At 38.8% G+C, this 15,412-nt stretch overlaps 1 protein-coding gene across 2 annotated transcripts in view; it reads right to left on the bottom strand.

The window, feature by feature from the left end:
- Nucleotides 1-15,412, bottom strand: part of EPRS1 (glutamyl-prolyl-tRNA synthetase 1) — a 42,248-nt gene that overhangs the window by 19,371 nt on the left and 7,465 nt on the right. Inside the window, exons 7-17 of one of the 2 annotated variants that reach the window (XM_084868846.1) lie at nt 13,169-13,295; nt 12,280-12,472; nt 10,533-10,704; nt 8,985-9,218; nt 8,273-8,357; nt 7,774-7,833; nt 7,475-7,495; nt 3,313-3,423; nt 2,533-2,669; nt 1,532-1,739; nt 857-969 (exon numbers count right to left, since the gene is read on the bottom strand). In XM_084868846.1, coding sequence (XP_084724972.1) covers nt 857-969; nt 1,532-1,739; nt 2,533-2,669; nt 3,313-3,423; nt 7,475-7,495; nt 7,774-7,833; nt 8,273-8,357; nt 8,985-9,218; nt 10,533-10,704; nt 12,280-12,472; nt 13,169-13,295 — 1,461 coding nt within the window. The remainder of the gene's footprint in view (nt 1-856; nt 970-1,531; nt 1,740-2,532; nt 2,670-3,312; nt 3,424-7,474; nt 7,496-7,773; nt 7,834-8,272; nt 8,358-8,984; nt 9,219-10,532; nt 10,705-12,279; nt 12,473-13,168; nt 13,296-15,412) is intronic. The other variant, XM_084868847.1, reaches the window with a different exon arrangement.

The following is a 15,412-nucleotide window of genomic DNA, read 5'->3' as shown; positions in this document are numbered from 1 at the left end:
TCACATCTGTTTCTCTCTCTCCCTTCCTCTAAAATCAATAAAATAAAAATGTACTCTTTAAAAATCCACTAGATGATATGAAGTGTGCAACCATCACCACTATCCAGTTTTAGAACATGCCTCTCACTCCCCAAAGAGAAACTAAACCCTTTGTCTACCACTCCCAGTGCCCCATTCTTCTAGACCCTGACAATAACCAATGTGCAGTTTGTTTTTTTTAGTATTTTTTTATGCGCATAGTTTCTATGGATTTGTCTATTCTAGACACCTCATATAAATATGGTCTCTTTTGATCAGTTTCTTTTACTTAGCATAAGTTCACAAGGGTCATGAAAATTTTAGCATAAGTCAGTACCCATTTCCTTCTTTTTTATGGCTACATAATAATTCTCTTGCACAAACCAACCACCTTCTGCTTATCCATTCATCAGCTGATGAACATTTGGGTTGTTTGCATCTTCTGGCTATTATGAATAATGCTGCTATGAGTATAAGTTTCTGTGTGAACACATTATTTTTCTTAAGTATATACTTGGGAGTAGAATCGCTGGGTAAAAAAGTAAGTCTCAACTAATGATGCTCAGCAGCTTGTGTGTGCATACGGGCCATTTCTGTATCTATTCTGGAGAATTTTTTTCTTTATACTTGGAATACATGAAGATGAATAATAAGATGGTTTCGTTTTAGAAATGAATTTGTGAATATTATGCTGTTTCAAAGATATCACTAATTAAATCTGAAATAGTAAATACAGAAGAACAACAAATTGAATAGAGAATTACCAGGTACAACATTTTTGTTTAGTTCGATTTTTAAAGTATGATTTACGATAAAAACGTTAAGCCTTTTCATTTACCTCACTGGTTCATAAGGCTGGTCACATATGAAGAACCCTCTTCTCTGGAGCTGGATAATGTCCCCTTTTTTCAAATCCTTAAGGCAGGGGTCCCCAAGCATCAGCTCTTCATGCTGTAAAGATGATATAAGATGAAAAGACACTTTCTCAAAATCAGAGCACTAAATGCAACAGTTTTTCCAAGAGCTGGAATATTTCTATTTTACACAGATGTTAAAAACTTTACTACTTAAGCATACACAATAGAACAGAGAAGTATTAGAGTAAATAACAATTACATTTATTGTAATTTTTGAAGTTAACATTTATAAACAGACTGGCTTCAGGAAACCTTTGCACTAACTCGCTTGGTGGTCCCTGCAGGTATAAAAAAGTTTCCCACCATAAATATGAACGAAAAAGCACTTAAGGAGCAGGGCTCTGGAGCCAGGGGGCCTAGGTTTGAACCCCAGCTCTACCACTTACTGTCTGCCTCAAGCAAGTCACTTAACCGCACCGTGCCTTACTACCATCTGTAAAATGGGAACATTACTCTTTCACATCTTCTTATTTTAGTAAAATTCTACAGATCTCTCCCACTGTATTTGAGGAACCAAATATTTAAAACTAATTCTAAACATTCTAAAAAGAAGCTTATGGAGCAGGGAAAGATGAAGTACGGTTTCTTTTAGTTACCTTACTGTTCTTGTTTACATATTGCTTGAAGTCCTCGTCTTTCCCCAGCACTGGCTTCGTGATCAAGTGCTCGTACGTGACACAGACCGCTGGGATGGGAAGAGCGTGCGCCGTCTCTGCAAGCCAGGTGATCTTAGTGGTTTTCTTGTAGTCTTTGTTCTCCAAGTTCAATTTGGCATCAAGAGATACAATTTTTCCATCTGCGTTTCTAGGCATAAGATTCAAAGTGTTTTTTAAACATAAACTCTAACTGCTATAACAGAATTTTCTTGGTAAAAATTTCAAACCAAACACTTATTTGAGTTTTTCCTATGTGGCAGGTATATAACTCGTTATAAATAAAATATAATCCCTGCTATCAAGATACTAAGAATCCACTGGACAACAGACCCACATACATCTGGTGAAGACGATGAACATATTTACAAATTTTAAAATCAGCCATACTAGCATTTAAAAAAATCTAAAATAATATATTTTAAAACATTTAGCAATTACTTAAAACCATATGCAATGAGTGGGCAATTAAGATGTCAGAGTATTCATAAATCAATCTTCGCATATTTCGTTCCGTTTATGTAATTCTTAAAATTTTAAGAATAGCACACTATAACCACTGTAAAGCTCAGATTCATCATTAAACAATTCATCTTAAAGCTGATTTCTTTATAAAGAATGTGTTAAACTCTGTCCAAAGAGTCCTTCCACCAGGTAACTAAAAAATGAGAATCAAATGATCTACAGGGACCCTAAAACATTAAAACTATTCTTATATCTAGATGAAATAAATTTCAGCATCATGAGCAAAAGCTATCCTGATACCCTCTTAATAAACTGGAACATGTATGGAAAAAACATTACCAAGAATTTGCAGTACTTATGCCTGGGTAAATTGACCACTCAGCCAGATGAACATATCTGAACCAAGTAATTTTTAATAAGTGAATAAACACAGCACACTCTTATTCCATATTTATTTGAAAACAAACGGAAGTTCTTACTTGTGTATTTTGGTAATGTTGAGGTTGCCCCAGTTTATAAATGTCACCATCTCCCCCTCTGAAAATGTTTCTGCATCGGCACCTTCGATAAAAACTCTGGGGCTGTACCACACGGGCTTCAAACCCACATCAGGATTCTGATAAATAAAGGAAAGTGTTGGTTAAAACGACAGTTGAACCGCGTGGAAATGTACATATTCTTCCATTTTATTCTTTTTTTAAAATATATTTTATTGATTTTTTACAGAAAGGAAGGGAGAGGGATAGTCAGAAACATCGACGAGAAACATCGACCAGCTGCCTCCAGCACACCCCCTACTGGGAATGTGCCCGCAACCCATGCCCTTGACCAGAATCGAACCTGGGACCCTTCAGTCCGCAGGCCGTCGCTCTATCTACTGAGCCAAACCGGTTTCAACACGCTGGATCCTTTTTGCATTCTTTATATCACTACAAATTCCAGATCAGCGCATGATTTTAAAAGTATACATGCATATAAGTACAACCAATGGACATAAAACTCTAGGGAGGGAGGCAAAAAAAAAAAAAAATCAATAAAATATATTAAAAATAATAATAAAAAAATAATAAGAAGAAGAAAAAAGAAGAAAAAAAGATTAAAGGCATACAGAGGAACAATAAAAAAAATAAAAGTAAAGAATGAAACTCTAAAAGTATGGGAGTAAAACGGGTGGAATGTTTTTCCAAAGGATATTCTCCCCTTTATTTACTATCCTGCCCCTTTTCTTGGACAGGGCGGCACTGAGCGTGCAGGCTGACCTTGGGGTGCTTGGCCACTTCTTTCATCTCCTCCCGAGCGTCAGGGACGTGCACGGGGATCACCTCTTTCTTCAGTAATGCGACGTATCGTGGCGCCACAGGGTCAATGACCTGCAACAAATGTGCCCTCGTGTGAGAACATGCAGATATTTCTTCACGTTTCGTCAGCAGCACAGGAATACTAACTGGCTTCCTTTGTTACTGCATTTACTAATTTCTTCATTCATCAACTAACTCTAGCATTTTGACTGTGAAGTAGAAAAGAGAGGAACAAGCGTAAATAAAGACCATAGGAAGGACTGAGACCGCCTTTCCAAGAACGAGGACTGACAGGCGGAAAGAAACCAACTGCTTCAAGCATAATAATATTCTGAAAAGTAATTTTTTATTTTTATTAACTTTAAATTATTTTTAGAGGGAGAGAAACATCAATCCACTGCCTCCTTGCACGCCCCCTACTGGGGATCGAGCCAGCATCCTGGACATGTGCCCTGACTTGGAATCACATCCGAAACCTTTCTTTGCGCAGGAGAAAGCCCAACCAACTGAGCCACACCAGCCAGGGAGAAAAATAATTTAAAAAAATAAATAAATAAGCCGAAAGAAAAATACTTTATTGATTTTTTAAAGAGGGGAAGTGAGAGGGATAGAAAGTTAGAAACATCCATGAAAGAGGAACATCGATCAGCTGCCTTCTGCACACCCCCTACTGGGGATGTGCCCGCAACCAAGGTACATTCCCTTGACTGGAATCGAACCTGGGACTCTTGAGTCCACAGGCCGACACTCTATCCACTGAGCCAAACCCGTTAGGGCAGAAAATAATTTTTAACTCTGCAATTAGAAGAAAAGATTATCCTGTGGGATTATATATTAATCCTACAGGCAGATATGATCTTCAATTCTGTATTGTTGGCAAAGTCCATTTTGAAGGAATATCAATATGTGTTTAAGTATAATTTTCTATAATCCGGATTAGGTAATGCATCACCATCAAAAGCAGAATAGCATTAGGTCACTATAATAAGGCAATTCTGAAGGTTAAAAATATTAAAATATATATATATATATTTCTACGTGTCTGCATGCTCTATATACAGGGACCACTGTATTCCCAGTCCTAGCAAGGGCCTGGCTCATTCAGGGAATCAATAAATATTTGCAGGTAAACTGAATGACTTGTCCTCATCACCGTGTTCTAACCTACTCTACCTCTAACACAGTGGAGCATGGCCTTCGAGTCCGAGGTCCTTTTCTCACTTCACTGCTCACGTTAGAATTTTCCATGATGACCAGTCACAAGAGCAGTGTTTAAAACACTAAACGAAGCACATGGGAGAAAAACGTGGGCAGAAGCAAATACGTCTAAAAGGAACAGAAATTATTTCTTCCCATTTGAAGGGTGCAGGAAATAGTGGCTATGATTGCTTTATTTTTTACTCATTTTTTGTTCGTTTTTGTTGTTGTTGTTGTGCTTTAAAAGTATTCTGGAAAACATGGCATTGTGGAAACTGAATAAACTCAGAGAGGAAACCATGCTCAGGGGGTCACTCACAAGTGCATGAAAAGCTAGTTCATTTCCCTTGACTGCTTCTCCGTCCTCCGTACCAACTCAGCACCAGCCTCTCTAAGGTTGACAGCGTCAGCCCTGCCTTCCTAGAGACTTCCAGGTCATTCTTCCTAGTTAAGGGTTCTTATATGATCAGAGATTGAACGTGTGATCACTTGGTTCTGTGTTTTAGACAGTGAGACGCAATTGTTTTAAAGCTAAAACCAACCTGAGAAACTTACTGTCTACTGCAGCTGTTTCTCACACTAACGAGCTATCATCACCCCTTAGGCCTTGGCTAGCACAGACTTCCAGGCCACTTACGCATAAAGGACTATAATTCTAAGGATCTGAATGTGGAAATCTATTTTTTTTTTAATATGTTTTTAGTGCTTTTGAAAGAGAGAGGAAGGGAAAGGGAGAGATAGAAAGATGGATGAGAAACATCTCGATTGGCTGCCTCCTGTACACCTCCTACTGGGGATCGAGCCAACTCAGGAAATTTCCTGACTGGGAATCGAACTAGTGACCTCTCAGTGCATGTATTGATGATGTTCAACCACTGAGCAACACGGGCTGGGCAAGCCCAACTCTTTCTCTTAAGGCCTCCAATCACTCTTTTAGTCTCCCAGGAGCAGATAACCAGTGCTAACCAGACATCTGAAAAAAAAAATGCCTTTAATAACAACGAAAAACCAAAATAAACAACCTGGAGAAAACAAATGCTCTAAGTAAAAAAATACTATTAGCCCTAGCTGGTATGGCTCAGTGGATAGTGTCAGCCTGCAGACTAAAAAATTCCGGGTTCGATTCTGGTCAAGGGCACAAACCCAGGTTGTGGGCTCAATCCCCAATAGGGGGCGTGCAGGAGGCAATGATTCTCTCTCATCATTAATGTCTCTCTCTCTCTCTCTCCCTTCCTCCCTGAAATCAATCAAAATATATCCTAAAAATAAATAAATATTATAACCATGAAGCAGGAAGTGGAAGTTATTATGAAAACTCAGAGAAGAGAAATCCTGGAACTATGAGAACATAAACAAACATCTCAGCGGAAGGGAGGGTGGTTGAATAGATCTCATGGAAAGTAGAGCCAAACATGGAGAGATCAAAAATAGAATCAGAGGACCAGTCCAGGAGGCCCAGCATTTGCTCAAGAAGAGTTCCAGAGAGAAGAAACTTACTATACGGAAAGGAAAAAAAAGGAAGAAAGGACCGAATACGAGAATATTTCCCAAAACTGAAGGAATGAATTTGCAGACTGGAAGCCCCCATGTTCTTTCCATGGATATGGATGAAAACAGACCCAAACCACAGCACATCATCATGAAATTTCAAAGTGGACACAGAGGCCACAGACAGGGTCTCGAAAACCTTCATCCTAGGCCCCCTTCTCAGGGAGCTACTGAGGTCAAAGAGAAAGAAGATCCACGAAGCAGACGATCCACCAACGAACAAAAGCAAAGGGAACTGCAGGGCGAGGAGGAAGTCTGATGGGGGTAGGGATCAGGCCCAGCAGCACCGGGGCTGGGGCAGAGATGTCTCCAGGTGGAAGGAACTTGAAGCTAGAGGGTACCTGAGGCATGCAAAAGTGGTAGGAAAGCTGGACAATTTATGCAGAGTCTGAGACAGAATCAGAACATTCAACAAACACGGGAAGCCGTGAACACACACCGACCAAAACAATCAGCTGCAAGAACACCAACAAAGTTATGAGAAAAAGAAAGAGACCTCCTGTTGCATGGTGGGAAGTCAACTGATGAGGCCCAGAACCAAAGAGTCAAGAAGTAGCAACACACATCACTTAGAGAAATGGGCAATAAATACCAAAAGCGTTATTGAAGGAGCTGAAAGTGATTTGTCCAGGGACAGAAAATGGAAGGAAGACAGAGGAATATACAGAACTATATGACTATCGTGAAATGCATGTCAAATATTCAAACAAAATACACACCTGTAACTTTATTAAAATCTTTAAAAATTTGGACTATTAATAAAAAGTACATCAATGTTAACTTTGCCTATAAATTCTACTTTATTTATTATTAGTAACTGCAGCAACAGAAAGAGCCAATTAATCACTCCTTTATGGATCAAAAAACTGATGGGACACAAAAGGCTAAATAAAATAAATTCAAGACACATGCAAGACAAGCAGCTACTTCTTGAGGCCAGGCATCAGCAAATCAAGCAGCAACACGAAAGAGTTTACAGAACACAATCACAGAAACCATAGTCTAAAACACAGCACTTCAATGATTTGCCTTATTATAGTGTCCAAGCATCTGCTTCCAATCAGTATTATTAACAGTGTCAATATGCAGTATTCCTCATTTGAGTTCATTGAAGAAATGCTTTTTTAAAAAGCTAGATTCAGTAAGACACAGGAATCATAGTTAATACAACTCAATGGAATCCGTAACTTTAAAACTCTGTTCTCTCAGTTCACAAGGGAACAGTGGAGGAGTCAAATCTAGGAATAGTGCATTTTCAATGGGTTTGTACAAACAGGTCTTATTTAAATGTGATTGTGCTTCAAGGCTGTACAACAGCTCAGGTTATAAGATATGCTAGAAGCTTTGTGCTTAGTAAGGCGAATAAAAGCATTAATACCTTCTTACAGAGAGCTCGCAGCTTGAAAGCAGAAAAACGAATGCAGAGTGTTCATAAATGATTTAAGGAAAAACCGTATTGTTCCCCATCACTCCAAGTTGCTTGCTTGAATCACTGTTTGGTACAGTTAATAGGCTTAATGCTCTTTACATGTTTAAAAAAGGAAAACATTCCATTTTCCTGTAAGTCTGCAAAAATGATAATATTCTTCACAAAACTGTCTCAACCAGGAGACGCTAATGCATTCTACAGGTCGGGGTTAGGCATGAGAAAAGAGGCTTAAGAGTCAGAACATTTACCTTTTTGTTAAATGCCCAAATTTTGTCCCATTCCATGTTCACAACTGAACGCGAGGAACCCTAGAAAAACAGTAATAAAATGACTTAATTAATAAATAACTTAAGAAGTAATTAAAATATTCCCTTTAACTTTAGTTGTGCACGTTAGAAAAAATAAGCCCAATAATTGCTTGCAAGTTTATTTCCATTGAAATATAAACGTATTATGTGAAAGCTAATTTGGTATCTTCAATAGGTAGAATCAACAGTCACATACTGCATTGGGTAAAAATACTCCAGCTGCCTTTGTCCAACCCCAGCTTAGGAGTTTAGGACATTCTCAGTTTCCCATTTTCAAAGTATGAAGAGCACTAAACATACTTTAAAAAAAAAACACAAACATTTTGCCCTTGCATTATAAGGAACAACCAAGGAACAGGAAAAAATAGCAAAGACAAGGAGGTATTAAGAGACACTTGAAAATCCAAGCAGACAATCTGGGAAAGGAACCATGCCTCACCTGAGCAGCAATAAACTGTTTCAGTCCTTCAACTGTCATCCCTCTCCTCAGCACACCACGAACGGTGGGAAATCTGGGGTCATCCCTGGGAAAAGGACATTTTTCAGTATCAGTGAGATTTTTTTGTGTCGATGCAGAGAGTACAAAATACCTTAACGAGTAATACTATATTCAGCTTGCTAAATATTTGGACTGAGAGGTGGTTGTAATAACTGGGTAGATCACAACCCAGAGCCCACGTGCATGGAAGAGGAAAGCTGCTCACCAGTCACCTACTGGGAACGGTACAAGTACATCCGATGAAAGACACCGGGTGACATCTTAACTAAGGAAATCCGAGCATTAAAGAGTAGGTGCTTTTTACTTAACACTCAAGGTCCCTGCTGCACATATGACCAGGAGACCAGGTCTCCGAAGGACCAGACTCACAAGTACTTTGCTATGAAACGCTGACATCTGCAGGGGATGCACCCCATGTGCTTTTCATTCCCACGCACAATGGCACACACTGTGCTCTATGTTTGTGGCATTGAAACAAAGGGGAAGGGGGACCTGATGCACTGGGGCAAACAAAGACAAGGACAGAAACCCCACAGGCCTCGCATTCCACCTCCTCCCAGCCCTCCCAGGCCGCCCAGCCCGCACAGCTATTAAAAAGTCACTGCGATACCACGCCCTGGCTTCCCCCAATTCAAAGTAACAGTAAACATACCATCCATCCACCAGTCCTTCGTCTACAAACCACGTGAGTTTTCTCTTGGACAGCACTGTGTTGTTGAGATTCAGCCGACTATATTCCCAAATGTACGGTTTTCTTATGCCTAAGGCTTCAATAATCCAATAAAACTGCTCATCTCGGTCATGGTATTCTGTTGTTCTCAGGGCATGGGTAACCCCTTCGATGCTGTCCACTATGGGGCAGGCAAAATCGTATGTTGGATAAACACTAGGAAAAAAAGGGGAATATTTAACTAATCAACAAGAAGCATTTTAGCCTTTCTGTCTTAGATTAGGCATTTTAAGCAGCAATACTAATTTAAAACAATCTTTTTAAGTAAGGAAGGTCTTAAAACCCAACATGTTTTATGACTATTAATAATCAAAGTGTATCAAAATATTATCAGATTTTGAGAATAATGAATTGGTTACCCATTCTTCAAACAAAAAAGCAAATTTGCAATCTAATAGACAATCAGGTATTGGCACAGCCAACTATACAACCATATTTCTGTAATGACCAATGTACATCGTGATAGGAAGCAAGATATAATCATTTGGAGGGAATTCAGCTTTTCAATATCTTATTAATCTCACACTCAAGTAAACTAAATTACTTTTGTAATAATTGCATTCAAGAAAAAATAAAAAGGAAAAAAAATTAGGTAAATTAAAATTCCATTTAAGATTGAATACACCCAAAATAAATTTCTGCCTAAAAAAAATGTACACAGCACATAAGCAATTTTAATTTGAATTTTAAAAAACATATTACTGCGTTATGGCTCCTAATTTTTAAGATACAGCTTCTTGAAGATGCTCCTGCATTAGGCTTCACAATTATTTGATACTGAAAATGTGGATGCAAACTCACTTTTCCAAGTGTGTTCCAAGCATCTGCTTAGTAAAACAAGGAGCCACATATTAACACTGCCCAAGTTTACTTAAAGTCACACTAACCAACCAGGTAATCATTGTATTCAACAATCTCTTCAAGTTATAAGTCAGTATAAGTATGCAGTAGGCTTCTTCAAAGTTTAAGAACACATATCCTATGATTTCTTTATGAAGTAAACTAATGAAGGAGGAACCTTTGAAAGAAAATTTCTATTAACCTGAAAACCCATACAGAAAACTAACAGAAACTAAAAACTCATGATCCTTTCTTTTACTGTTCCTATTTCTGTAAATTTTCAATTCTATCACATTTATGAACTTGTGCCTAGTAGAATCAAAGTTTAAACAAAGAAGACAAGTATCTTCACCTAAAGATAAATAAATTTTAAAAAAAGGTACCACAGTATAGCTAATCAATACATTACAAAGCAACTGCAGGCGGCCTCAAGGACTTTTATAGATACCAGGCATCTTAGACATAATGTGGAACCTTAACTGGTAAGTGTTTGCCCAACAGGTTGCCTGCTTTACACAAGCCCAGTTCATCCACGATGAACAAAGATCAGGAATAATCATTATTCTATTCTCTATTGACTCCGAGTTTACAGGGAGCATCCGAGCAGAGGCAGGCAGGCGATCCCCTTACTTGTATCGATTTCCAGTCCTGGGGTGAGGCTGAATTTTGCAGCGGTACAGTGTCGGGTCCCTCATGCACCCGTTGTTACTGTTCATGTCGATTTTTGCTCGCAAACAGCAGGACTGACCAAACGGGCTCCCTTTTTTCATTTCTTCCCACATTTGCAGATTCTTCTCAACAGCTATAAAGTGAGAGGAATATTAGTTTATCTAGCATATTACTAATCGGGTTGAATTCAAATTTAAGAGCACTGTAATTTTATATGACTGTTCATGCTCTGGTTTTATATTCTCAACGATTTAAAAGTACGATAATAGCCGGGACCGGTTTGGCTCAGTGGATAGAGCGTCGGCCTGCGGACTGAAAGGTCCCAGGTTCGATTCCGGTCAGGGGCATGTAACTTTGGTTGCGGGCACATCCCCAGTGGGGGGTGTGCAGGAGGCAGCTGGTCGATGTTTCTCTCTCATCGACGTTTCTAACTCTCTGTCCCTCTCAGTTCCTCTCTGTGTAAAATCAATAAAAATATATTAAAAATAAATAAATAAATAAATAAATAAATAAATAAATAAATAAAAGTACGATAATAGTTCCAATATCTGGTACCAAGAGTAAATGCACAGGTTTGGTTTTTCTAGAAACTGCTCTCTATATACATCTTTGAGAAGAAGTCAAACATTCTCCGTGTAGCACTGATGAAGGCTAGGGCAAGAAGCATGAGGCCTGCAGGTTTCTCTCATCACGATCCAATACGCCAGCCCCCCTCCAATTAACCCTTTGAGGGACGCACTGTTCCACTGCCAACTATTGCCCGGGGACAGCCCGGTCTGGCCCGGGCCCATGGGCCCATCTGGAGAACAGGCTTGGCTGAGAGGCTGAGCCTGGGGATTCCCTAAAAGTCCCTCTGTCATTCCAGTGGGAAGCAGGTCACCCATGGATCCGAGAAAATGAGATGATAGAAAACAAATAGCGATACAAGTTCAATCCTAAAAAGGAATGCTACATCCCAAGTGACTATGGTCTTACCTATGTCAGAATATGGAAACCTTTGGATAAAAAGACCCATTAAATAATGATTCTCTGGGGAAACTACTGAAACACGGTGGACACGTGACCTGCTCCCAAAGATCTAAAAGTCCAGCTGGTAACTGAGAAAAGCTTAAAAAGAAAAAAGACTTCTATAACTTTTAGATAAAAGACCTCTACTTTACTTCCCAAATGTGACATGCAAGATTTAACTATAATAGTGTGCAAGTTCTGGCTACATAATTATAGAATGAATATAGACCAATTCTGAAGCCCTAGAACTAGTAGTAAGAAAGATGTGCCTTTTTGTCAAGTGCTATTTCTGAGATTTAGGGCAACAGCAAGATTATAGATTATGTTCACATTTGCCCACATGCTGAAAGGTTTAAGGCATGAATAATCTTATCACCCAACACTTTACAAAGGCTGAGCATTTCAACTGAGGAAAATAGAGAAATGCCACAGAAGGACTCACTCAAATAGAATGAATGAAGTGCACAAGGCTGCAGGTAGTAGGTGAGATGCAAAGGGCATGCGCAGTTGTGATGCTCACAAAATAACAAAATAAAGATGACAGAGAAAGCAAAAAGATAGGGGAGAGATGAACTAATGTATGAATCACTCTCCCAAATGTGTTTCAAACCAGCGTCTTTCACAGACGAGAAACCACGTTCTAGTAAAGGCGCAAAGCTCAAGAACATCAATAACACATAACACACTGACTGTGCCTTACAGTTGTTTCTGTGTTTGGATTCTGTCCTCTGCTCTCGCTCGGCTTTCATCCGCTCGGCAGGAGTGTCATCCACATAAGCCTTCCCTTCCCGAATCAGCTTCTCGGCGTAGTTCATTATAGTTCCAAAGTGATCCGAGGTGTACGTAAACTGGTCTGGCTCGATATGCAACATCGCAACATCTTCCAGGATAACCTGCAAGACGGACCCAGAATCACCATCAGCTTATCCTGTACATTTCCGTGTGTCTTTTCATTCCTCGATACTGTATTTGGGCAAAAATGTAATCATCACACACCATCAGTCTTATTTAGCCTGAAAACGGTTGTGGAAGTTACATTAGATCGGAAAAGAGAGAGAGAGACTCATTCTCCTAACTTCTCAACGGTCAGCTGAGAACGTGGCCTCCTGATGGAGCTTTCCATTGATTCTGGAAAAGCTGGTTATAACTGGCCGTTCTGACAATTATGTGCCCTCTCTGCACACCTTGCAGCGTTTCTGGATAAAAATGGTATGAGAGGTGAGGAAACCTTCCCATTTCCCGATACACGGTCGGTGTGTGTTTCAGCCATAAACTTAAAATTATATGACAGAAAGGGAAACCTGCCTCTAGTTACCCATTCATTTAAGAAATTGGTACTTATAGGAAAAGGGAAAATTCTTCAACAATTGAGGAAGAACAATTAAATTGGAGGTTTTGGTATCAGAGCTCAGGTCTTAGGTCTGAGACAGAATACACAGATGAAGGAAAAAGCATTTATTAGAAATAAAACTTAATTTAGTGTCAGGAATTAAGTTTCTATTTAATTCATATACCATGAAGGTATCAGGTCACCGTCTAATTTGAAATTAACTTTTCTGACAAAGGGTTATCACTACACCTTTAATTACCTTCTCAAAATCTTCCTTTTCTTTTTCAGGATTTGTGTCATCGAATCTCATGATCAGTTTCCCTTTAAAGTTAACCTGGTAGTGCTGGTTGAGGAGAGCAGCTTTGGCATGCCCAATGTGTAAGTAACTAAAACAAAAACATTTCACAGAGATACTCATTAACATGTCTTGATTGAAGACTTACACTTAACCTCTGAAACTGCTTCTAGCTGGTATTCCAGCAGCATTTTCTTTTCGATCACTAAGTACTGGGATAGGAACTCTGACCTTAAGAGATCATTTCATATGTAAAAGCTCACCAAACTTTACAAAAGGACTCTCACTAAGGGTCTCGTCCAGTACTAAGGTCTCACTCCGTAAACCACAGTCTATGCAAACACGACTGCTCCTAAGGGCAGCCGACAATTATAAGATATAAAATGAAGCAGAGGCAATGTTGATAATGGGACACAAATCAACTCCCTCCTCTATCTATGAAGTGAGTGAGAAGAAATATCTACACTGTTGCTGTTGAAATATAATTTATCTGCCAGCCAACAAGGCATGCAGCATGGAAGTTTAATCGGCTCTCGCTCCTTTTGACTAGTTTCAATTGATAAAGGCAGCTGCAGTCACATTGTTCCACAGTTATCTAATGTCACACGCGTACCTCTGATCTTGGTTAATATCAACAAGGAAGAAAAAAATACAGCACCCTGTATGCCCCTATATCATTTTTAAAAATCAACCCTTTTTAGAAATTCATGTACCATTCTAGATCAATGATTCCATTTTAAGAGTTTATAGGGACAGGTTAATGTAGACAAGTACAATGCAATACATTTAGGGTTATTCAAAAGTTCCTGCATAAAACAAATGGCTATAAACAGTATCCCAACAGAAAAAGAACACTAGGAAAAAAACTGATAAAATTAATAAAAAAGATATGGAGTTTAGATGATAATAATGGATCAATACTGACTCATTAGTTGTGGCAAAGGTACAACAGTGATGTAAGGCATAAATAATAGGGGAAAACTAGGTGCAGGATATATGGGAACTTTTTTTGCAACATTCCTGTAAATTTAGAACTATTTTAAAATAAAAAAAATTCATTAAAAATAAAATAAGAGAACTGAGTTTCAAGATACAAACAGAAATACTGTGTTAAATTTCCACTAAAAGCATTAAATCCATAACATGTTATCCCCCACCCCATTGTTAAGGAAAAAAAGATTAATAACCACTGACTACTTGCTTCTGGCAGTTAATGGGTTAGGCATTACACACAGGGATTAATTTAGAAGTGATAAAATCAAACCATTATCTTAAACTTTAAGATATTTCTGACTCTGAAATACTGTGTGCAGTTCGAACAATTCAAACCTCAAGAAAGCTCACAGGACTGTAAAACCTTCATTCCCAAGAGACAACCTGTATTAGAATAGCTGCAGAAAATACGATTCATGCTGTATTAGTATTGACGCTGGATTGGGCGGGGTCCTGCCACACGTGACAGACACAGGCATATAATTTTAAGTCATAGGGACTCCAAAGCCAGACAGGTTTGAGCTGGCAAGTTACTAAAACGTCGTATGAATCAGCCTCGGAAAGCATTTGTAAAATGGAGATTCTATCAGTGCCTTTCTCACAGGCTTATTAGGATTAAATAAGTTACTATAAGTAAAGTGCTCGGTAGCATTTGCACAAAAAAGTGCATATCATGTCTGCTAAGAATAAGAATAAAGGGCGAGAGTCAACCCTTCTGGCCTTTCATGCAAGACCAAAAAGTGATTAAAAAATAATTAAAGAATTCTTTAGCAATAGAAGGAAATACGATAAAAAATATGGAAAACCTGAACATTGATTTATATTCTCGAATCCCAAAACTGTCTTCAGATAAGACCATGCTTTGACACTGACATAATTTACAACAAATGAGGAACTTGTTACTCCAAGTGACAGAAAATATAAAGATTCAAAAAGGACAAATGTTTATACAGCATCGCTATAAACAACTGCTATGAAAGTGGGTTTTATCAAATCACAGAAGTCACTACCCAACAGGACATCCATGACCTCTCACCCCAGGGACACAGGAGCAGAAAACGGGGCAGGCTCCGTGGGAATTAAACCATGTAAGATAGGTAATGGTGATTGATTCCACCCAGTTGACTACCAATCAATCACTTACTGATTTAGCCTGTGGATTTTCCAGAATCATTATTTCTCTTGCATCTCCTCTACCTACCCATTATCTCACCA

Source organism: Pipistrellus hanaki (assembly GCF_964339955.1).
Source record: "Pipistrellus hanaki genome assembly, chromosome: 20".
Classification (NCBI taxonomy): domain Eukaryota; kingdom Metazoa; phylum Chordata; class Mammalia; order Chiroptera; family Vespertilionidae; genus Pipistrellus; species Pipistrellus hanaki.
Note: the sequence above shows the minus strand (reverse complement) of the source record. Positions and strands in the feature narration are given on the sequence as shown.